Genomic DNA, 18,471 nt, shown 5'->3' with positions numbered 1-18,471 from the left:
ACTAAGGCATTAGTGGCTATCCTCATTTTCCCCTGAGTATCTCAGCCTCTTTACCAGAAGGGTATGTTTGCTGTTTTGGGGAACTGATGTCATTCCAGTGGGGTGCTGGAAGTGCAGTGTTGAAGGCATATGTTGCATAATGCTTTTGAGTTCTTACATGACACAAACCCCTTGTCTGTGGTGCACTGTTGCTGAGTTTTCCATTAAAGCTATTCAGATCCCTGAGTGTCTTCCTACCCCGGACCTTTGTCAGAGAACAGGGCTGTGGGAGGAAGGTGTACAGTGTGTTGAGTTTACAAGGTGACTTGTTAGCATCTGGCATCTTAAACATTACTGAGTAATATTGACTTAATGCCTTTTTTTTTTTTTCCCAAAGCTTATTAACCTTCAGGGTAAGGTGCAAGGTGACATTTTTGAACTTTCACTCTTTCTCCTTAATACAAATACTTGAAGTGATCAATAAAAATTATTTCATCACATGAATTAGTCATTCACATCACTAGAAGTGCTCACTGGTAATGTGCAGGATTTCGTCAACATTGCTTTTAATTCTCTAGTTAATAAGCTTGTTTCCTTGCAGCTCCTTGAGGTTGAACTCTTAACCTGCCTGTGAGAAAGTTGTCTTTAGTCCTACTCAACTGCCCTGTTGCTAGTTCAGCCCTGGTAATCCTGTGATCCTTAGCCTTGGCTCACAGCTGAGGGATTGGGGTACTATTTACCTTCATGAGAGTTTTACAAGATTAAACTTTATTAATGCTCTTTTAAAATTAGGGTAAGTATTTATCCTCTAAAGTTAGGAAGCAAAGAACACGCAGAACTGCTGTAGGAGACTTCTTGACTTGGTCTGACCACCACCCCACAAACAAGCAAAATCCCCCTTGTTGAAAGAATATTATTGTTATTAAGTTGGCACTGCTTTTTCATCATATTTAAACTTAAAATAACTTGTTCTCTTTGTAGGAAAAACAGCAAAGAAAACTTGAAGTATTTTAAAGATGAAATATACCTTTATTCCACTTGATTTTCATTATTTTTTCTCCGTTTTTCTTTCCCCAGAGCAGTACCTCTGCTGGGATACCTACCTCAGGACTTAGTAGGAACGCCAGTCTTGGTGCATCTTCACCCAAATGACAGACCCTTAATGCTAGCAATTCACAAAAAAAGTATGTAGTCCCTTATTGTGGCAGAAATATAATTTTTTTCCTAAAAATTAATAAGTATGGTGACAAAGACTTCAACAAGTAGGAGGGGAAATTGTGTCTATGATTTTTTTCTGCAAGTAAATCCTGAATCTTTTACTGTACAACTTGATTCTTAATGCAAATTCATGAAAATGAGAAATCACTCAATTGTATATTCTATATGAACCATATGTATCTACTGTAAACAAGTTGACTGTAAATGAATATTTCATATGTAAAGAAAGTTTTCTTGGGAATGGCGTGAAAGAAGTTGTCATACATTAAATGATAATCTTTCTTATTTCATAGAGAAGAGAATAAGAGTCATTCTGGCAATGTTAATTTGTTCAAGTTTGAAATTGTAAAGCTGTTAATTCATCCTCCCTTAGTTCGTTGTATTCTAAAGGTGATTTTCCTCACCATAGTCCAGTAAATTACGAAGGTCTCCTTATTCTGGTAGCCCAGCATTTCTGAATGTATTGGTGTATCTGGCATTTGTTACTTCAAATAGCATCTTCCCCCTTTGCAGTTCATTGCAAAATCCTGAATCATTAAGTAGAATTGTGAAAATATTCATCTAAAATTTCCTTTTGAATCCTTCATTGCAGTTCTTCAGTATGGAGGACAGCCTTTTGACTATTCACCAATCAGGTTTTGCACTAGAAATGGAGATTATATCACCATGGACACCAGCTGGTCCAGTTTCATCAACCCTTGGAGCAGAAAAGTTTCATTTATTATTGGAAGACACAAAGTTAGGACGTAAGTCAATACGCTGTTGGGACTTTTAGATTTTATTTTATTTTTTTTAATTATTATTTTTATTTTCCCTCCCCTCAGATTTATCTAGTGATCTTTGAGAGAGACATAAGGGAACAGAATGAGTGTTAGATTTTGTTCAGTTTATACAGATGGTAAATTGAAGCTGTGGCCTGTCTGTGACTGAAGTACTTGCATCTGTAGTGAGCTGGTGTATGTTTGGTTTACGCAGGGGTCCCTTAAATGAAGATGTCTTTGCTGCTCCCAACTATACAGAGGACAGAATCCTTCATCCCAGTGTTCAGGAAATCACTGAGCAAATATATCGGCTATTACTGCAGGTACAGCACGTCTCTTAATTGTTACCCTTTTCATTTCCCACTGAAGGAAGGCTATTTATCTTTGTGTGACCGTTTGTTTAGCTGTCTACTACTATATTGGAATTTTTGGCTACAATCCTGGAAACTACTTGCACTCAGGATTACCGGGACAAGACTTACCCACTGAAGCTTTAACATACTTCAGTATCTTAAGGATTTCATGCAGCTATGGAGTCCTCTCAAAAGACAAACCAAGCAACCAAAAAAAATCCAACCCCAAAAAACCAAACAACAAAAAAACCAATTCAAAATGAAGTCTTTTTTTCTCACATAGAATTACTGGTGTGCTGAGATACGTGTGTAGATATAAATGTGTATTTTGTTGTTGTTAACAGCCTGTACACAACAGTGGATCCAGTGGCTATGGAAGTCTAGGTAGCAATGGTTCACATGAGCACTTAATGAGTGTGGCATCCTCCAGTGACAGCACGGGAAATAATAATGAAGACACTCATAAGGAGAAGCCAGTAGGTTTGAGTTTTTCTTTTCAAGCATGTGGCACAAAACAAACTAGTCAAAGTGGGCATTTTTACCTTTTAGATTAACAGTTACAAATTAAGGATGGAAGAAAGCGTAAAGGAAGTGTCATCCTTTTTGACATAGGAAAAACCTTTCTGTCTAAAGGAATAAACATTCCTGGTGTAAATGAGGTCTCAGGATACTGAACACAGTTATAGGCATGAAAGTCAAGGTTTATAAAGAATTTAAACCTGTATAATATGTTTACTTAGTCTAATGTCTGTTATATGTTATATGCTGTGTTTCCGGGAAAACCAGCTGGATATTTGAAAGCAGTTTCTTTTTGGAGGGGAAAGTCTGTAATTACTGTTTTCCCAAATGAAACTAAGAAGATTAAATGCAGTAATACCTGCATAATCAAGTGATAGCTTGACTCTGATAGCTTTTAATGTTGCAAAAATACATCCTATAATACGGAATGAAATAAATGGAATATAATAATCTTTTAGTTTGTGCTTAAAACTTTACTTTTCATTCAGTTCTGAAAGCCAAAATTTTTATTTACTGAGTTATACTGCTTATAGGCAAATTCTTCCAAATCTGATTTGCATTTCTGTGATCAGACTTTGCAGACTCCTGCTCTTGCCAAAGTGATCACTTCCTTGACTTTCAGTTCTTAAACACTGGTGGCATAAGCAGATGAAGTCTTTGGATTTTTTGTGTAACAGATAAATTATTACTTTTTGGAGCTGTGCAGAAAAGTAATGTTCCAAGAGATCTTGGTTTTGAGGGAAGTAGATACCTGGCTTTCCTTACTTCTTTAGCAAGTGATAGTTTTTTTTCTGAAGTCATCTTTGTAATGTATCCTTATGTTTTCTGATCCAAAACATTCAACCATATTAAACAAAATACAGAGTAATTGTGTACAGAAACCATACTTTAAATTTCTTCTTTCCAGTTCCCAAATTTCTCCTGCTGCACAATAAGCTTGTATGCAATGCATGCAGATTTCTCCTGTGATCAAACTAATTGCAAGACTGAGATTAACTGAGGTTAGATTTGGTCTACTGAGGAACTTCTGTGCATGATGTTTTAAGTCAAAATTTTGTAATAACTGTTTTTAATTAACTGCTGTCAGCAGGTTTGTCAATATGCCCGTAAGGTCAAGAATAAAGGACAGCATATTTTCACTGACAATAAAGCAAAACCGGACCATAAGAAAGAGTCTTTCGCAGGTAAGACATTAGAAAGTTAATTATAGCCTCTTGTGTTGGTGCCTTGTATAATATGACAGTAGGATTTTTTCTAGTTTAGTTCTAATCAAAAGACAGCATTTTTATCCAATAAAATTATATTGCTCTGTGTCTCTACGGTGTTCAGGAAAATTTTATGCTTGGCTATATCTGAACTGATAGTGGTATAACACACAGTTAGGGCATGTCTTAAAGCTGGTGTTTTGGATTCCTTAAATGGGCACTGGAGTTGTCCTCATACTGAGTGTGTTTCAACTGTAATGATATCTATTCTCCACAGTATCTGTTCACTTTGGATCCATAAGCTGGACCTAACTGAACTTTACATCTCCAAGAATCCATAAGGACAGGAAATATTTCACACAATGTTTATCCATTAGTGCACAAAGCTCTCACTTTACAGTGGTTAATTTGTGACCTGGTCAGAAATATGCAGAAGTGAAAATTTTTACTGTTACTTTTATGAGAATTTGCAGGGATTTAATGCCATAATTGCATAATAGCAGTATCTGTTTTCACAGAAAAACAAAATACTCCTGGTGGTCAGGTAAAAGATGCAGGGGGAAAGGATACTGCAGTAACAGCTGCTCCTAAGAATGTGACTACTGAAGAGTTGGCTTGGAAAGAACAACCTGTATATTCATATCAGCAGATCAGCTGTTTGGACAGTGTCATCAGGTAAGCAACTGGTGTGTAGATTACTCTTAACCTCTGGACTTAAGATTGGTATATCTAATATTGTTAAATCATTGTATTTTAGGTACTTGGAGAGTTGTAATGTGCCTGGTACAGCAAAAAGAAAATGTGAACCTTCAACAAGTGTTGCATCACTGAGTTCTGGAGTTCATGAACAAAAAGCAGCTGAGAATGCTATACAGCCCTTGGGAGGTATCTCTACATCACAGCTTTTTCTTGATTGGCTATCAGTCAGTTGGGTGTTACTCTTTGCAGAATAATCAGTGTAGTTTAGGCATGACCTCACAGTTGTTTTCTCAGTGTTTGATGCTGGTGATCTTTTCTCATTAAAATCTTCCCTACAATCGGAATACCGAGGAATTGATGGAATATCTGGATTGTAGATGCAATGAACTTATTTGTACTCTACAAAATACAGTAGGATTTTGAGTTTTAGGATTTGACATGGTCCCTTGTCTGAATAGGGAGCTAAAATAAAGAATGTAACTGGTTAGTACAAGAATTGTAAGATTAATAAAGAACTAAAGGCAAATGAGAGATTTGTTCATTCAGCCATGTCATTATATGAGGCTGAAGGGAAAGTCTCTATGGAGTGTCTCAAAAATTGGTCTTGGGAATGATCTTGTCTATATTTACTTTTGATCAGCTTCAAAAAGAAGTTCTAATGCAGCTTTTAGAATGAAATTAGAAGCTATCAGTATACATAGAAACAAGGTGTCCTGTAGAAGGAATTGAAATGATGTAATTTGGAGTCTCTGCTGTTCTAGTAGGCGGGATATGATGTGGGTCATGAGTTTTTTGTTGCAGTGATGTCTGAGAATGATGAAGTCACCAGCGTAATGTAATCAGGAAAAAGGCAAATTTTAGTTGTGAAATGTGTTATGGAAGTATTTCTCTGAAAGGAAGAGTGTTTAATACTGTTTTATGAGGCACTGGTATGACCTCTGCTGGATTACTGTGTGTAGCTTTCAGGGGAGAGAATTTTAACTAGGTGGGTGCTTAGAGCAAAACTATCAGGGTAACCTATGACAGAGATTAGTGTACAACACTATGGGTGCTGCGTGGAATTTATTCTTAGGCTGGAAGAGGCTAGAAAGTGCCTTCCAAAATTGTGCCATGAAAGAACAATTAAGGCCAAGAAAGAGCAAAATGTCCTTCATTGAAAAGGTTTGGTTTGGCTGTATGTGAGGATAGAGGATTGGATTTGGTTGCTCAGTAGTTGTTCTATTCCTACAATATTCCTGGTGGAGTGTAGAAAGTAAAATGCTCATTTTCTGTCTTGTCAAGCACAGTTTGGCCTTTACTGTTTTGCAACCCTAGCAGCAGGTAACTGGAATTTTCTCTGTTCAGTAAACTGCAACTTTATTTCTTTAATAGATCCTGCTGTGTTGAAGGCACCTGGTAAATCAAGTGGTCCCCCAGTGGTTGGTGCTCACTTAACATCTTTGGCTTTACCTGGCAAGCCTGAAAGTGTTGTGTCTCTCACAAGTCAGTGCAGCTACAGTAGTACCATCGTTCATGTTGGAGACAAGAAAACACAACCTGAACTGGGTATGACTTTTGCTATAATTTTTCTGCAAAATGGCAATTGCTGGCAAGATTAAACTTCAGATGTGAACAGCTAATATCTGCTTGTGACTTACATTTTCTTACAGCTGAAATGTTATTAGGGAAGTGGAATAAGTAGGGATGGAATTTGTATCTTTAACTTGCAGTGAAATTATTACAGAATTGTAATAGCTTAAAAATTCATATCCAGAGCTTTTTTTTTCACTTTGTCTTGATGTATTTTTCCTTCTATTTCTGTAGAAATGATAGAAGATGGTCCGAGTGGAGCAGAAATCTTAGATGGCCAACCTCTTGCCCCTCCATCGAGCTCTGCACATATAAATCAAGAAAAGGAGCCTTTTAAAAAACTGGGACTGACAAAGGAAGTCCTTGCAGTGCATACACAAAAAGAGGAGCAGAGCTTCTTGAATAAGTTTAAAGAAATCAAGAGATTTAATATTTTTCAGTCGCACTGCAATTACTACTTACAAGATAAACCAAAAGGACGGCCTGGTGAACGTGGTATGGCAATAGTTTTTGCTAGAAGACTTGCATTTATGTAGGAAGTGAATCCTGTTGGGAGGGCATTTCCATTTTTAGTTGTACTATGGGGCCACTGTGAACAGTAACAGCTGCATGATATTTTCAGAGTCCACAGAAAAATTCTTGCTAGAAGATGGAGAGTGGAATATAATTTTTAATGTAATAGTAGCTGATGTTTTGATTTTTATCTGTTCTCTGTACTATTACTGTCATGCATTTACTTTCAAGGGACAAAAAACATGCTTTATCATGTTTGCTTTACTGTATCTATGCTTGTAATCCCTTGCTTTTCTTTTCCTTCTGTCTTTCCATCTGTCTTTTTTCAGGTTTGTGGTTTGGTTTTGTTTTCAGCTCCTTTGTTTTCCTGTTTTTCCCCGTTCCACTGTGGTGAAACAATCTGGTAATTGGTTGCCTTTAAGTTATTAATGCAATCTGTGGGATGAAAATGGCAGAGAAAAGCAGCAGTAGTGAGACTTTTTTGTTTATTAGGCCTAGGAACTCTGGATGGCATTTCAAGCATTGATCAGGCATTTCAAAAATGCTTGATGCTGATCTGATTTTGTTCCCATTTCAGTCTTGATGTGTCTTGGAACAGAAGTCAGACCACTGCTAAGGAATTTTTTCAGATTTTTACCTTTAATTTTTTATTTGAGTAGTTATACAGGTCTTGGATAACTATTTTTTTATAACCTTTATTATAACTTCTTTGTTTTTTTGCAGGTGGCCGTGGACAAAGAAATGCCACTTCTGGAGTGGATCAGCCTTGGAAGAAGAGTGGAAAGAACAGGAAATCAAAGCGCATTAAACCACAGGAGTCTTCAGACAGTACAACTTCTGGAGCTAAATTCCCCCATCGATTCCATCTCCAGGGTTTAAATACCACTGCTTGGTCACCATCAGAGACTTCACAAGCGAGCTACTCGGCAATGTCTTTTCCCACTGTTATGCCTGCATATTCACTTCCTGTTTTTCCAGCAGCGGGGACTGTGCCACCAGCTCCTGAAACCTCACTCTCTGGTTTTAACCAGTTGCCAGACTCTGGAAATACATGCCCTATGCAACCCTCCCAGTTCTCTGCACCCTTCATGACCCCTGTCGTAGCTCTTGTGCTCCCCAACTATGTCTACCCCGAGATGAACAACAGTTTACCTCAAACTCTTTACCACAGTCAGCCCAACTTCCCTGCCCATTCCGCTTTCTCCTCACAGACAGTATTTCCAGCACAGCCACCGTTTGCCACCCCCAGCCCTTTCCCACAGCAGGCATTTTTTCCAACACAGCCATTCCATTACAATCCACCAGCAGAGCCGGAAAAGGCTCCTGTCGCAGAGACACGAAATGAGCCGTCCCGCTCCTGCACTCCACAGTCAGTGGGTCCTCATGACCACGCTTCACCACCTCTGTTCCAGTCACGGTGCAGTTCTCCTCTGAACCTTCTACAGTTGGAAGAAACCACAAAAACTGCTGACAGTGGAGCTCCTGCGGGTTTACATGGAGCTTTAAGTGAGGAAGGAGCCATAGGCAAAATTATGACAACTGATAACTGTAGTGGAAAGGAATCCTTACCAGTAAGTATACTGAGGAATACCCATTTTCCTGTCTCTGATACATCATTTTCAGTCCTTTCACTCACAGGGCCTATTTTTTTGATGACAGACAGTAGTCGGTCACTACAATGCCAGGAGCTGGACTCACAATTGCAGTTAGTAAATTCAAACTTCAGCAGAATAAAACATGAAACCCAATCATTAGAATAGTCTTAACCTTTAAAAATTAAATCCACCTTGTTGTTCTTCCAAAGTTGCACTAGGAAGCTTGGAAATACATTTTGAAACAGTTTTGTTCCGCTTTTTTGAAAAAAAATTTAAGAGTATGGATAACCCCATTGAAAACCACTGAAATAGATTTTAAAATAATATGGGCACTTTATTTTTAGCGAAAAGTTTTGGGCTGGAGAATTTGTTTAGAGGGGAAAAACAATCTACAAATGGTCTGAAAGAAGCTGATTTAAAATAAAATCACATCTTTGTTTACAAACAAGCAACCAAAGTGATGAAGAAGGGATCGTTATTTGCAGATCATTATTTTTGTTTTATTTGGTGCACTAAAAGTAAGCTGAATTATTTGGTAACCTCTATTTCCTGGCTCTTTCAAATTTGACAAATCAATTTAACAAATAACTTCAGATGTAGTAATGTGTCTGTAAAGGTTTCTGTGGAGGAAATACTTAAAGTAATACTTGTGCTTTCTAAAGGCACCATAGAGTATCTTTGTAAATGCTGAGTCACTGATGGGATGGAGCTGCAACTTGCATCTTTTCAGCTGCCTCCTTCTTTTGTTCAGGAATGTATTAAGGATAAAGCTGGTTCTTTCCATTATTACGTTTTGCTAAGTTCTGTCAGCCTTAATTTATAATATTTAATCTTCAAAGATTAAATATTATTGACTTAAGGGGAAGTTTTGCTTGCATTAAAATTCAGCATAGTTAAAGCTCTTCCCTTAAAAATACACAAATAGATTTTTCTGACCTAGGAAGCTTCCACCTGGGAATGTTTTCCTACTGCTCTCAGTGCATGGTGAGATGGAACAGTGATGGACTGTTGATGCAAATCTCTTTGAGGCAGATTATAGTAGGAGCACCTGCTAGTGTATGTATTAGGTGGCTTGGATAAAGTCTGATTTGTCCCAAGAGAACTTGGATTGGTCTTACTGAAAGAACCCTTGTCTGCCTATCAGGCCACTTTATTTTTCCTCAGTTGGTCTTGGCAAATGTCTGTCTTGGTCATTGTCTATCTTTGAATCATTATGTAAGCATATTAGAATATGAAGTTAAATTGATTTATTACAAATCATTTACATTTAGTAATAAATAGCCGTGATTTTGGGGTTTGTGTTTGGGGTTTTTTTAATTTTATTTTTTTTCTCCTTCTTATCACTAGGCTGAATCTCCAATGGATGCTCAAAACAGTGATGAACTCTCCATGTCCAGTGTCTTGCTTGACATTTTACTTCAAGAAGATGCATGTTCAGGCACTGGTTCAGCCTCTTCAGGGAGTGGTGTATCTGCAGCTGCCGAGTCTCTGGGCTCTGGATCCAATGGCTGTGACATGTCAGGGAGCAGAACAGGTAACACTGGCAGCCAGAACTCTCTTAGTATTCCAGCAGAATTGGAGCGTGAGGTGTCGCAAACACCAAGGACATCAAGTGAAAATCTTTGTCCTTACTCCATGTTGCATGGTTTATTTTTGATTTCTTTCTTATTCCAGTAAACAAATATTTTGCTGTTGATTTACAGGATAGAACCTGGTTTTAAGCATGTGTAAAATAGCTATTAAGATATTATGCAGGTATGAAGGAGTAATGAAGAGAAAAGACCATACTCCTTCATGTTTCCTTTCAGAGTTTTAAATTAAATTAGCTAATTATTCTGCTGAAATTTAGTGGAGACTGAACTTGAGAATTTGAGTTTTAAAAATATTAATGCAGTTACTCAGGGGTGGAAGTTCCCTCTGTTTAAAAAAGGAAATAGAAGAGTGGTTGTATTTTACTTTCAGTTCTCTTTAATCTTCTCTATTTTCAGAAGCATTTGAATAACCTATGTATTTGACAATTTATAGTAAAATTTTAAATCTCTGTTTACAGGTAGTAGTGAAACTAGTCATACCAGCAAATACTTTGGGAGCATTGATTCCTCAGAAAATCATCATAAAACCAAAATGAAGACAGAAATGGAAGAAAGTGAGCACTTCATTAAATATGTCCTTCAGGATCCTATATGGCTCTTGATGGCAAACACAGATGACACAGTTATGATGACTTACCAGATTCCTTCACGGTAATTCCAGTGTCACAGTCCTTCATAAATTCTATATATGCTGGGGGGAGCAGAAGGGAAGTTGAGCATGAATCTCTGTCTCAATAGAAGTAAACTGGTTTTAATGTTGAGCTCAGTGTCAAGAAAAATTCTCTCTTCCTTCATATCTTCTGCATACTACACAAGAAGCTCTTGAGAAGTCAAAATTGTTTGATTTGGCTTACCTGTATTTTTAGATCAATTTCCTGAGTTCGAATTAACTGTATATATTCTTGAAGGTATTTTATACTTAGTGTAACTATTTGCCTAGAAACCCCTGAAGTCTAATTAACAGATCCTGGAGAGTATGCTTAGATCTAGGGATGGTCTAGCACGGAAGGTCTGCACTCCCTGGCTGTTGTCCCTGAGATGCCACATTCAGTGACAGGCTACTCTTGGACTTGTGGATTTTTTCTGGGTTGTGAACTTCCATATATTCATTCTTCTTCATAAATTCCCATTCAAACAGGACAAGGAAGTAGAAAGTGAAAATCGTAAGGCTTCTAATAGAAAAAACTTTATTAAAAAATAAAAGATTCCTGCTTCAATAGCAAAGAGCAGATATAGGGGGAGAAGGGGTGTCAAGTCTTCAGATTTATTCTTTTTTATTTATTTTGTGGGAGCAGCGAATGGTATTTTGAAAGGAATAGGATGTTTCAGTAAAGACAGGCCTTTGAAAAAGAAGGAAAACCAGCTTTCAAAATGCAGAAACACAGGCATGATGGGGAAAGGAGTAGATAATACATTGCAAGAACTTTAGCATTTTTCCCTAGATTTAAAAATACTTTGACATTTCCCAGTTTTTGTAGCCTGAAGTGTTGACAACTATAGGTAGGAATTCCAGTAGACCATAAGAATAGCAAAGCCTGCCAAAGTATGACAGTATGAAACAGGATGTTGTGATAACAAGAGTTAAGCTCATTGTCAGAGCATGATGCCCTAAAAGTGAAGTGTAAAGCCAACCTGTTCTTGAGTATCCTGTAAGGAACAGAAATTGTACTGGGTATCTTGGAACTTGGTTTCCCCTGTCATCTTTTATAGAGGAATACAGCTTGTAAGTATTGGTATGGTGCATGTTTTTTTAAGTTTCTGAATGAAGGTAGGACATTTGGGGGGAGAGAGAACTTTGTCTGCTGAAACAGAACAGTGTTTTCTAAAGATTAGTTCATTCTTGATGACTTTCTTAAACATATCTTACTACATCTGCTTTAATACCTCATGTGCATCTGGTGTCTGTTTTGGGTTGTCCTCCCACTGAAGGGGAACTTGGAACTCCTGCAGGAGCAGCAGAGGGAAGCTGGAGTTCTTGGTAGTTTCACTGATGATACTGCCTGAGTAGCTCTGAGAAAACTGTTCTCACTGATGGGATTTGAAAAGACAGTGAGCCAACAGAGATGTGTTAAAGTTGTCTGCAAATGTAGAGAGCTGCTGAAATAACCACACTTAATTTTCTTCCAGCATAAGATTTGTAAGCATGATGTTTTAGAACAAAACCAGTCATTAAAAAGATGTTAGTATTTGACTGTATAACTTTATATAGACATGAAGCCCAGAAACTGCTGAAGCTCAATTTCTAAATCCCTTTTATTTTAGAGATTTGGAAACAGTTTTAAAAGAAGATAAGCAGAAATTAAAACAAATGCAGAAACTACAGCCAAAATTTACAGAAGACCAAAAAAGAGAGCTTATTGAAGTTCATCCATGGATCCAGCAGGGTGGGCTGCCAAAAACTGTTGCTAATTCCGTAAGTTTAATGAGTTCGTTACTGTTGCATGTATAATAGTGCTTAAATTATTAGCTGCCTATGTTAGTCTTCCTTTCCTAGTGAAAGCTTGAAATGAAAAAGTTTTCTGTTTAAAGCTTGAAATGAAAAAGCTTGCTGGGAAAGCTTGGTCAGTTAATGCAGAGAAAAGAAAATTCAGACTTCCATGCAGTGGTTTTTAGCTTGATTTAATTTACCACAGGTCTTCTTTCCAATAAGGAAAATTGAAGGAGTGGTAAATACAGTACAAGAAATTTCCTTCCTCTTTCTCAATTTCTGTGTATCTGTTTGAAATCCTTTAGCAACACAGCCAGAAACTTCACTACATAAAAATCTCTATTTTGTGTGCAGAAATTTATGCTCGTGGTTTTCTAGAAAGTACGAAATGAATGGCAATATACTGTTCCTTTTTCCTGTCAGACTTCTCACTCAGGATCATCTCTTGCCTTGATTCCTCTAAGTAGATTAATGGCTTGAAAGGCAAAAAAAAAAAGGAAAAACAACAAAATAAAACAGGTTTATTTGTTGTAACTGTACACTTGCTTTAGTCTCTTTAGCTCTGCAACTAAACATGAATGTGTTAGCAGTCAAATGGAGGAAAAGTTGCTTGGAAGGTGTCAGCATTATAAATGATCCATGACATAACTGCTTCCAGTAGAGTTCTCAAGTACTTTTATTGATTTACTGCACAGTATAAAAATCATAGTGTGTGGAAAAGTTGTGGAGTAGAATATATCTGGTAGTTGCAGCACAGATGTAAAGGTTCTCTTGGAATCCAGGATTGCATGTAAGAGTACTGTTGGTTGGAAAAGCTTTTTTTTTTTTTTTACTTATGAGTGCATCTGTGGTTTTTTTTCTTTTTAGGAATGTATTTTTTGTGAGGACAATGTACAGAGCAATTTTTATACATCATATGATGAAGAAATCCATGAAATGGACCTTAATGAAATGATTGAAGACAGTGGAGAAAACAACTTGGTTTCCCTGAGTCAAGTCAGTGAAGAACAAACATAGCATTTGAGCCTGTTGTTTTGAAAACTGCTTCAAAACGACAGTGAAGGATCCATCAAGTTTTAATCTTGTATCCAGCAAGATGAATCCAGTTCATAAAAGCAAATGTTTTTTTTCTTGCTCTAGAAGAGTCATTTGTGAATGAATCTCTTTTTAAATGGTGGCAATCTCTTCCCAGTAAGGACATTGTTGAAGATGGTATAGCTTTTCTTTAAAAGACTCATATTTTGCACTTATATGCCTCAAGTATTTGTTTATAAACTGTAGAAACTTTCATTGATGCCTACTGTTTTTTGTAGAGTGGGTTAATAAGTGCTGGAAATCTCCTTACGTACATACGGTTCTTCAAATCCCCTTTTGGTAATGATTCAGCATTAGAAATTGTTGAAGCAATTTTGCTTAGTGGCTCTTTAGCATTGTTCTTAATATTTGAAGTGGTCCAGCATCGTAGAAGAAATAACCTTCAAGGAAATCAATTCACACTTGCCCTTCTCATACCAGTTGATCCCATCCTCTTTGTTTGTCTCCTATAGTTTTGAATGTAGGAACTTTTTTTGTCTAAGAGAAATGTTGAGCTAATTTTGTAAGATGGTCTTGGGTTAAAATACATGTTGTTGTGTAAGTATAGAGGAGCATTGACAACTTTGTAGCCTTCTGTTTGAATGGACACTGCAATACTATGAACTGTTCATTACCTTGAAGCATAACTTCTGAGAATTTATACTCAAGGAATCTTTATGCTTAAAGATTTTTAAAAACTAAGACCACAGAGAATGACTGTGTGTGCTCCAGAGGCTGTTAAAGCTTGGGATAACGTAAACCTTTCTTTCTGACCTGTTCTGTCAGGAGGTTGGCCATCAGTTGTTGTGATGTGGCAGAACAAACATCCAGTTCGTACGTGGCAAGGGAGGATTAGACTCATCTTGTCATTTGAAGGTGGTTCTTAAAAAAAGAAAATGATTTTGAGAATAGTGTTGACTCACTCTATTTGAATTGCATAATCTCAAACTTAGCATGGCTGGAATCCTTTGCTGCCGAAGATTTAATTATAATGCCTCTGAGATTGTATTGACTTGAATATTTGTACTTTATGTTCTTGTGCTGTTTATATGTGTTGGATGTGGGAAGAGAACATGAAAGAACAACTTTAATATGTTGGTTAGTTAAAGGACATACAGTTGCAGTATTGCTGGATGTCAGCTTTAAGTCTTGGGGTGAAAAATGGAGAAATTCAATTGACTTTGACATGTTTGTCTTAAAATATTTTTCATGGGAAGCATTTCCTTTTTTATTAGGCTAATGTTTCTATTCACTGAAATTTAAGGTTATTTTTATTCTCTAAGAATGTTTCTCTTTGCATACAAAGAGGATGTAAAGTTAGATCTGACACCACCAAAACTATGGAGAAGTGACTGGTATTTGCTTAGTGGAAGAAAGAATTTGTGTCAAATAATTAGTTAGTTATAAATTGGACAGTGTCATGAGGAAATTTGCACTGGAGACAGGTTCTGCAAATAGTGAAATGTGTGAACTTGTGAAACAAGTAGAATCACAATTTTTAAAAAAATAAGTATCTTAAGTGTAGTGTGAAGCACTACCCAGCAAGATCTGAAGCCTGTCTTTAACAGTTTAGCAAGGTCAAACGTAAATATATGTAAATATAAACTGAATGAGAAATGTTCAAGTGTTGGTGTTCACGTCCGATGTATTAAATGTTTTAATCATAAACGGAACAGTGCAGCTATACCAACATACTGAATAGATTTCATTTTTACGTGGAGACATGAACAGTTTTAATTGGACCAGGGTTTGGGAAAAATAAAAGCTTTATATAAAAGGAGTGCATCATTATTATACAAATATTTTTCACAGTTTTCAACCACTTTTGAACTTCCTTGCTTTAGCATGCTTTTCTTTTTTCATGTCTTTTTTATTTGTTCTCAGTTCTTTTATTATTTTTTCGATGACCATCTTGTAACTGTAACTTAGTGAAAGGAAGAGAAAAGTATATTTAGAGCATTTTGTGGATGTGCTTAATTATGAACTTAATCTTGCATCCTTAAAGTGTTTGCATTTACAGGGTGGTATTAAAATATTTTCCTGTAACTTTAAATCTACATGCCTCCATTTATAGATAAGATTCTGAAGCTGTAATTTTTCCAAATTGTTGTAAGATGATTTATTTGTGATGACACTTTGTCAACATGTCAACAATGTTTTCTGTACACTGTGCAATATATTTTGGTTTTGCCACTTGTGACTAATTTTTATGACTTTGCTTTTTAGAAAACTGGTAAATAAAACAGATATATTTTTAGTTGGTTTTTTTTGTTCCTTGAGGCTTCTACTCCATGTAAGAAGAAAAAAATATTTTTATTTTCCTGGTAGTATGTAAATTGGTATTTCAAACTGCAGAACTTGCAAGTTATGATGTCAGCTGTGGCTTACTGTCCTGAAGTGAAATTGTTGCCAGCTTGTCTGACCGGTAAGTTTAGTGGTCAAATGGAAGACTGAATCCTTATATTGACTGGTTGTTCTGAAAACATGTGCAAATGTACTACCTGGAAGAGCATATGCAGGTGAGTTCTCTTTTTGTTCAAAACTGCCAGAAGACACGTTATCCTTTCTGCATTGTTTAAAGCTGCAGCGCCCTGTGCTTTTACATGGGTAACTTAGGGACAGAGAATTCCACTTGTGGCCCTTGACTCTGCATAGCCTTCTGTTGAGGTGTGAAGTGTTGTGTCTTCTGAAGATTGCTGAAGCTTTTCATGCTACTGTGCTTCCCTGTTCATGTTTTGTTTTCTGATGAGTGGAGAAGGCAGGCAGCCTTGAAGATGTCTGTTTTCTCTTTCTGAGCAGTGGTGTTGCTCAGTGGGTCAGACTGCCCCTCTAGGTTAGAAGGTACTCATGTGATGAGACCCTCTTTAGCCTTTTGTTTACGTGACTGAATTCTGAGAGGTTTATGGAATTTTTTTAAATGGAACAAGGTAGTACAAACCCTAGTTTGGTCACGAGGGACCCAAATATTTCTGTAAAGTGCAAAATCAAGGTGTTTTGGTTCCAAAAAACAGTTCAGCACACAGGTGAATTGCCTTCACACCAAGGGTAGAGTTGTAGTGTTGTGTGCTCAGCTGCCAAGACATGCATTTTAAAGTGTGATTGTTCAAAACATCATCCCAGTCCCTTTGAAGTCTTCTGAATTGACTCTAAATATGTGGGCAGTTCTGTGTATGTGAAGTCTGAAAACACTTTTGTCCTAACAGTTCCTTGGTTCTTCACTCAGCTAAACATGCAGAGGAGAGATGTATTGATGAAGCACTTCCCGGAACTACAAACCTGAGTGTCATCCACACACACAGGTTATCTGCAACCCAGAAGGTATCATGCTGGCATTTGGATGCAAGTTCTGATAATTGATGTATATAACCTTGGGAGAACTGAAGTGCTGCTGATGTGATAAATTACCAGGTAATGTTTCACAGTTATTTCTGCTTTTCCTAATTTTTTTTGAAATGTAAATGTAATAAGAGGATGAGTTAAGTGTGGCTTCAGGTATTCACGTACTCCTCCTTGGTGATGTGCCTACTGTCAGCACTCAAAGACAATGGCTTGCTTTGCACTGCAGAACTCTTGGGAGCAGTGTTTGTCAGTCTCTCCCACCTCAGTAGCCCCTAGATGTCACTGGTGTTCTGGGATTATATTTGGCAGTTTTGCCACCCCTGTTTGTCCTCTGTTTAGCTTCTTGTATATTGGGGCTGTTGGGTTTGTTATGGCATTATCTGATGTAAAGGAAAAGCTCTGTGGCTTGAATTTCAAATAAGATGGTGAGAAAACTCATCATGAAGAGCTGTGGTCACAATGATAGTGCCTGCAAACACGAGCTCTGCTTGGAAAAGGGAAAGGGACTGCTGAAAACATCAGATTTTAGTCCACTTGACAGCTGTCATGAATTTGGAGGAGATAAAAAAAAAAGCTGTCCTTACTGAGAATTAAGATGCTGATTGGTCTTTTATTACTATCAAGGATGGAAAGAACCTAATGCATTGATAAGCCTCTGACCCAAAGAACATGGTGAAATGAGTTGCATGCTTCTGGCAAAGTTTTGTTAATGGATGAGTTAAAAGGAGAATAATGTTTGTAGGTGTAACTTCTAGAAATTCCAGTGTTTGCTTGCTCACAAGTGGTAGGAGCTTAGGAAATATATTCAGTCTGTTGAACAAGGTCATGAACAGCTCAGCAGCTCCTTTTGCTTGGTGGCTGTGGAAATGGATGTTATATTTAGGGGTGATACACAGGGTGTGTAGCAGCTTTGTCTGCGTTTCACTGGAACAACTTTAAAGAAAAACCCACAAAGAAATAAACAAACAAGCAAACAAACAAAGAAACCAAAACCAAACAATGTCTCCAGGCTTTCTAAGTGGAAAGTAGTATAAGACAGGGTAGAAACTGAGACAACTGACCTGTTAATCATTGTTATTTCTCTTTGTATCTGCTAAAGAAAACATGAGCTCTGTCAGGCTGCCGTGTGCAGTAGCAGTGTGTGTGAATTCTACTGTATTTCTGGCTCTGGAGTGTATCTAGTGGTTAGATACAGACAGAGAAGCTGCTGTGGCAGCACGTGAATAGTGTTTAACCTTAGCAGACAATATGAAGTGTGAAAACACTTGCCATTCAGGCAGAGAAAACGCTTTTAGCTGAAGGACAGGTGAAAGGAGTCTGATGTCCTGAGGCAGGGGACTGTGGTGTGACTGATGGGTGTCCAGTGGTGGGTACAATGGTGTCTGTGTAGTACAGAAAGGGGAAATGAGCAGAGAGCCAGATCTTGAGCACCTGCTGCAGCTGGGGCAGGTGGTTTGCTGGGGCAGCCACTGCACCCCCAGCCTTAGAGGGATGTACTGCATTGTACTTTGTTTGTTTTAGCTGGATAAAAGGAGACAAATCTAAGGATGGGTTAAAATTTCCTGGTTTTCCAGGGTTTGTCAAGGTATTCTTCTCTTTCTGTAGTCTGTGTATTAATACAGTAAAA

General features: G+C 37.4%; 1 protein-coding gene across 9 annotated transcripts in view; it reads left to right on the top strand.

The window, feature by feature from the left end:
* The window catches only part of PER2 (period circadian regulator 2), a 46,009-nt gene extending 30,247 nt beyond the window's left edge, over positions 1-15,762 (top strand). For 8 of the 9 annotated variants that reach the window (XM_027729303.2, XM_027729310.2, XM_027729309.2 and 5 more), the window contains 14 exons: positions 1,057-1,163; positions 1,790-1,943; positions 2,173-2,281; positions 2,656-2,787; positions 3,918-4,014; positions 4,554-4,710; positions 4,793-4,920; positions 6,106-6,279; positions 6,538-6,798; positions 7,540-8,387; positions 9,759-9,945; positions 10,462-10,654; positions 12,266-12,416; positions 13,299-15,762. In XM_027729303.2, coding sequence (XP_027585104.1) covers positions 1,057-1,163; positions 1,790-1,943; positions 2,173-2,281; positions 2,656-2,787; positions 3,918-4,014; positions 4,554-4,710; positions 4,793-4,920; positions 6,106-6,279; positions 6,538-6,798; positions 7,540-8,387; positions 9,759-9,945; positions 10,462-10,654; positions 12,266-12,416; positions 13,299-13,448 — 2,848 coding nt within the window. In that variant the 3' untranslated portion in view covers positions 13,449-15,762. The remainder of the gene's footprint in view (positions 1-1,056; positions 1,164-1,789; positions 1,944-2,172; positions 2,282-2,655; positions 2,788-3,917; positions 4,015-4,553; positions 4,711-4,792; positions 4,921-6,105; positions 6,280-6,537; positions 6,799-7,539; positions 8,388-9,758; positions 9,946-10,461; positions 10,655-12,265; positions 12,417-13,298) is intronic. The other variant, XM_027729313.2, reaches the window with a different exon arrangement.
* Positions 15,763-18,471: the final 2,709 nt, after the last annotated feature.

The sequence above is a fragment of the Pipra filicauda genome, unplaced genomic scaffold (genome assembly GCF_003945595.2).
Source record: "Pipra filicauda isolate LSUMZ 115617 unplaced genomic scaffold, ASM394559v2 scaffold146_size1912638_pilon, whole genome shotgun sequence".
NCBI lineage: Eukaryota > Metazoa > Chordata > Aves > Passeriformes > Pipridae > Pipra > Pipra filicauda.
The sequence above is the reverse complement of the archived record's forward strand: the minus strand, read 5'-3'. Positions and strand labels throughout refer to the sequence as shown.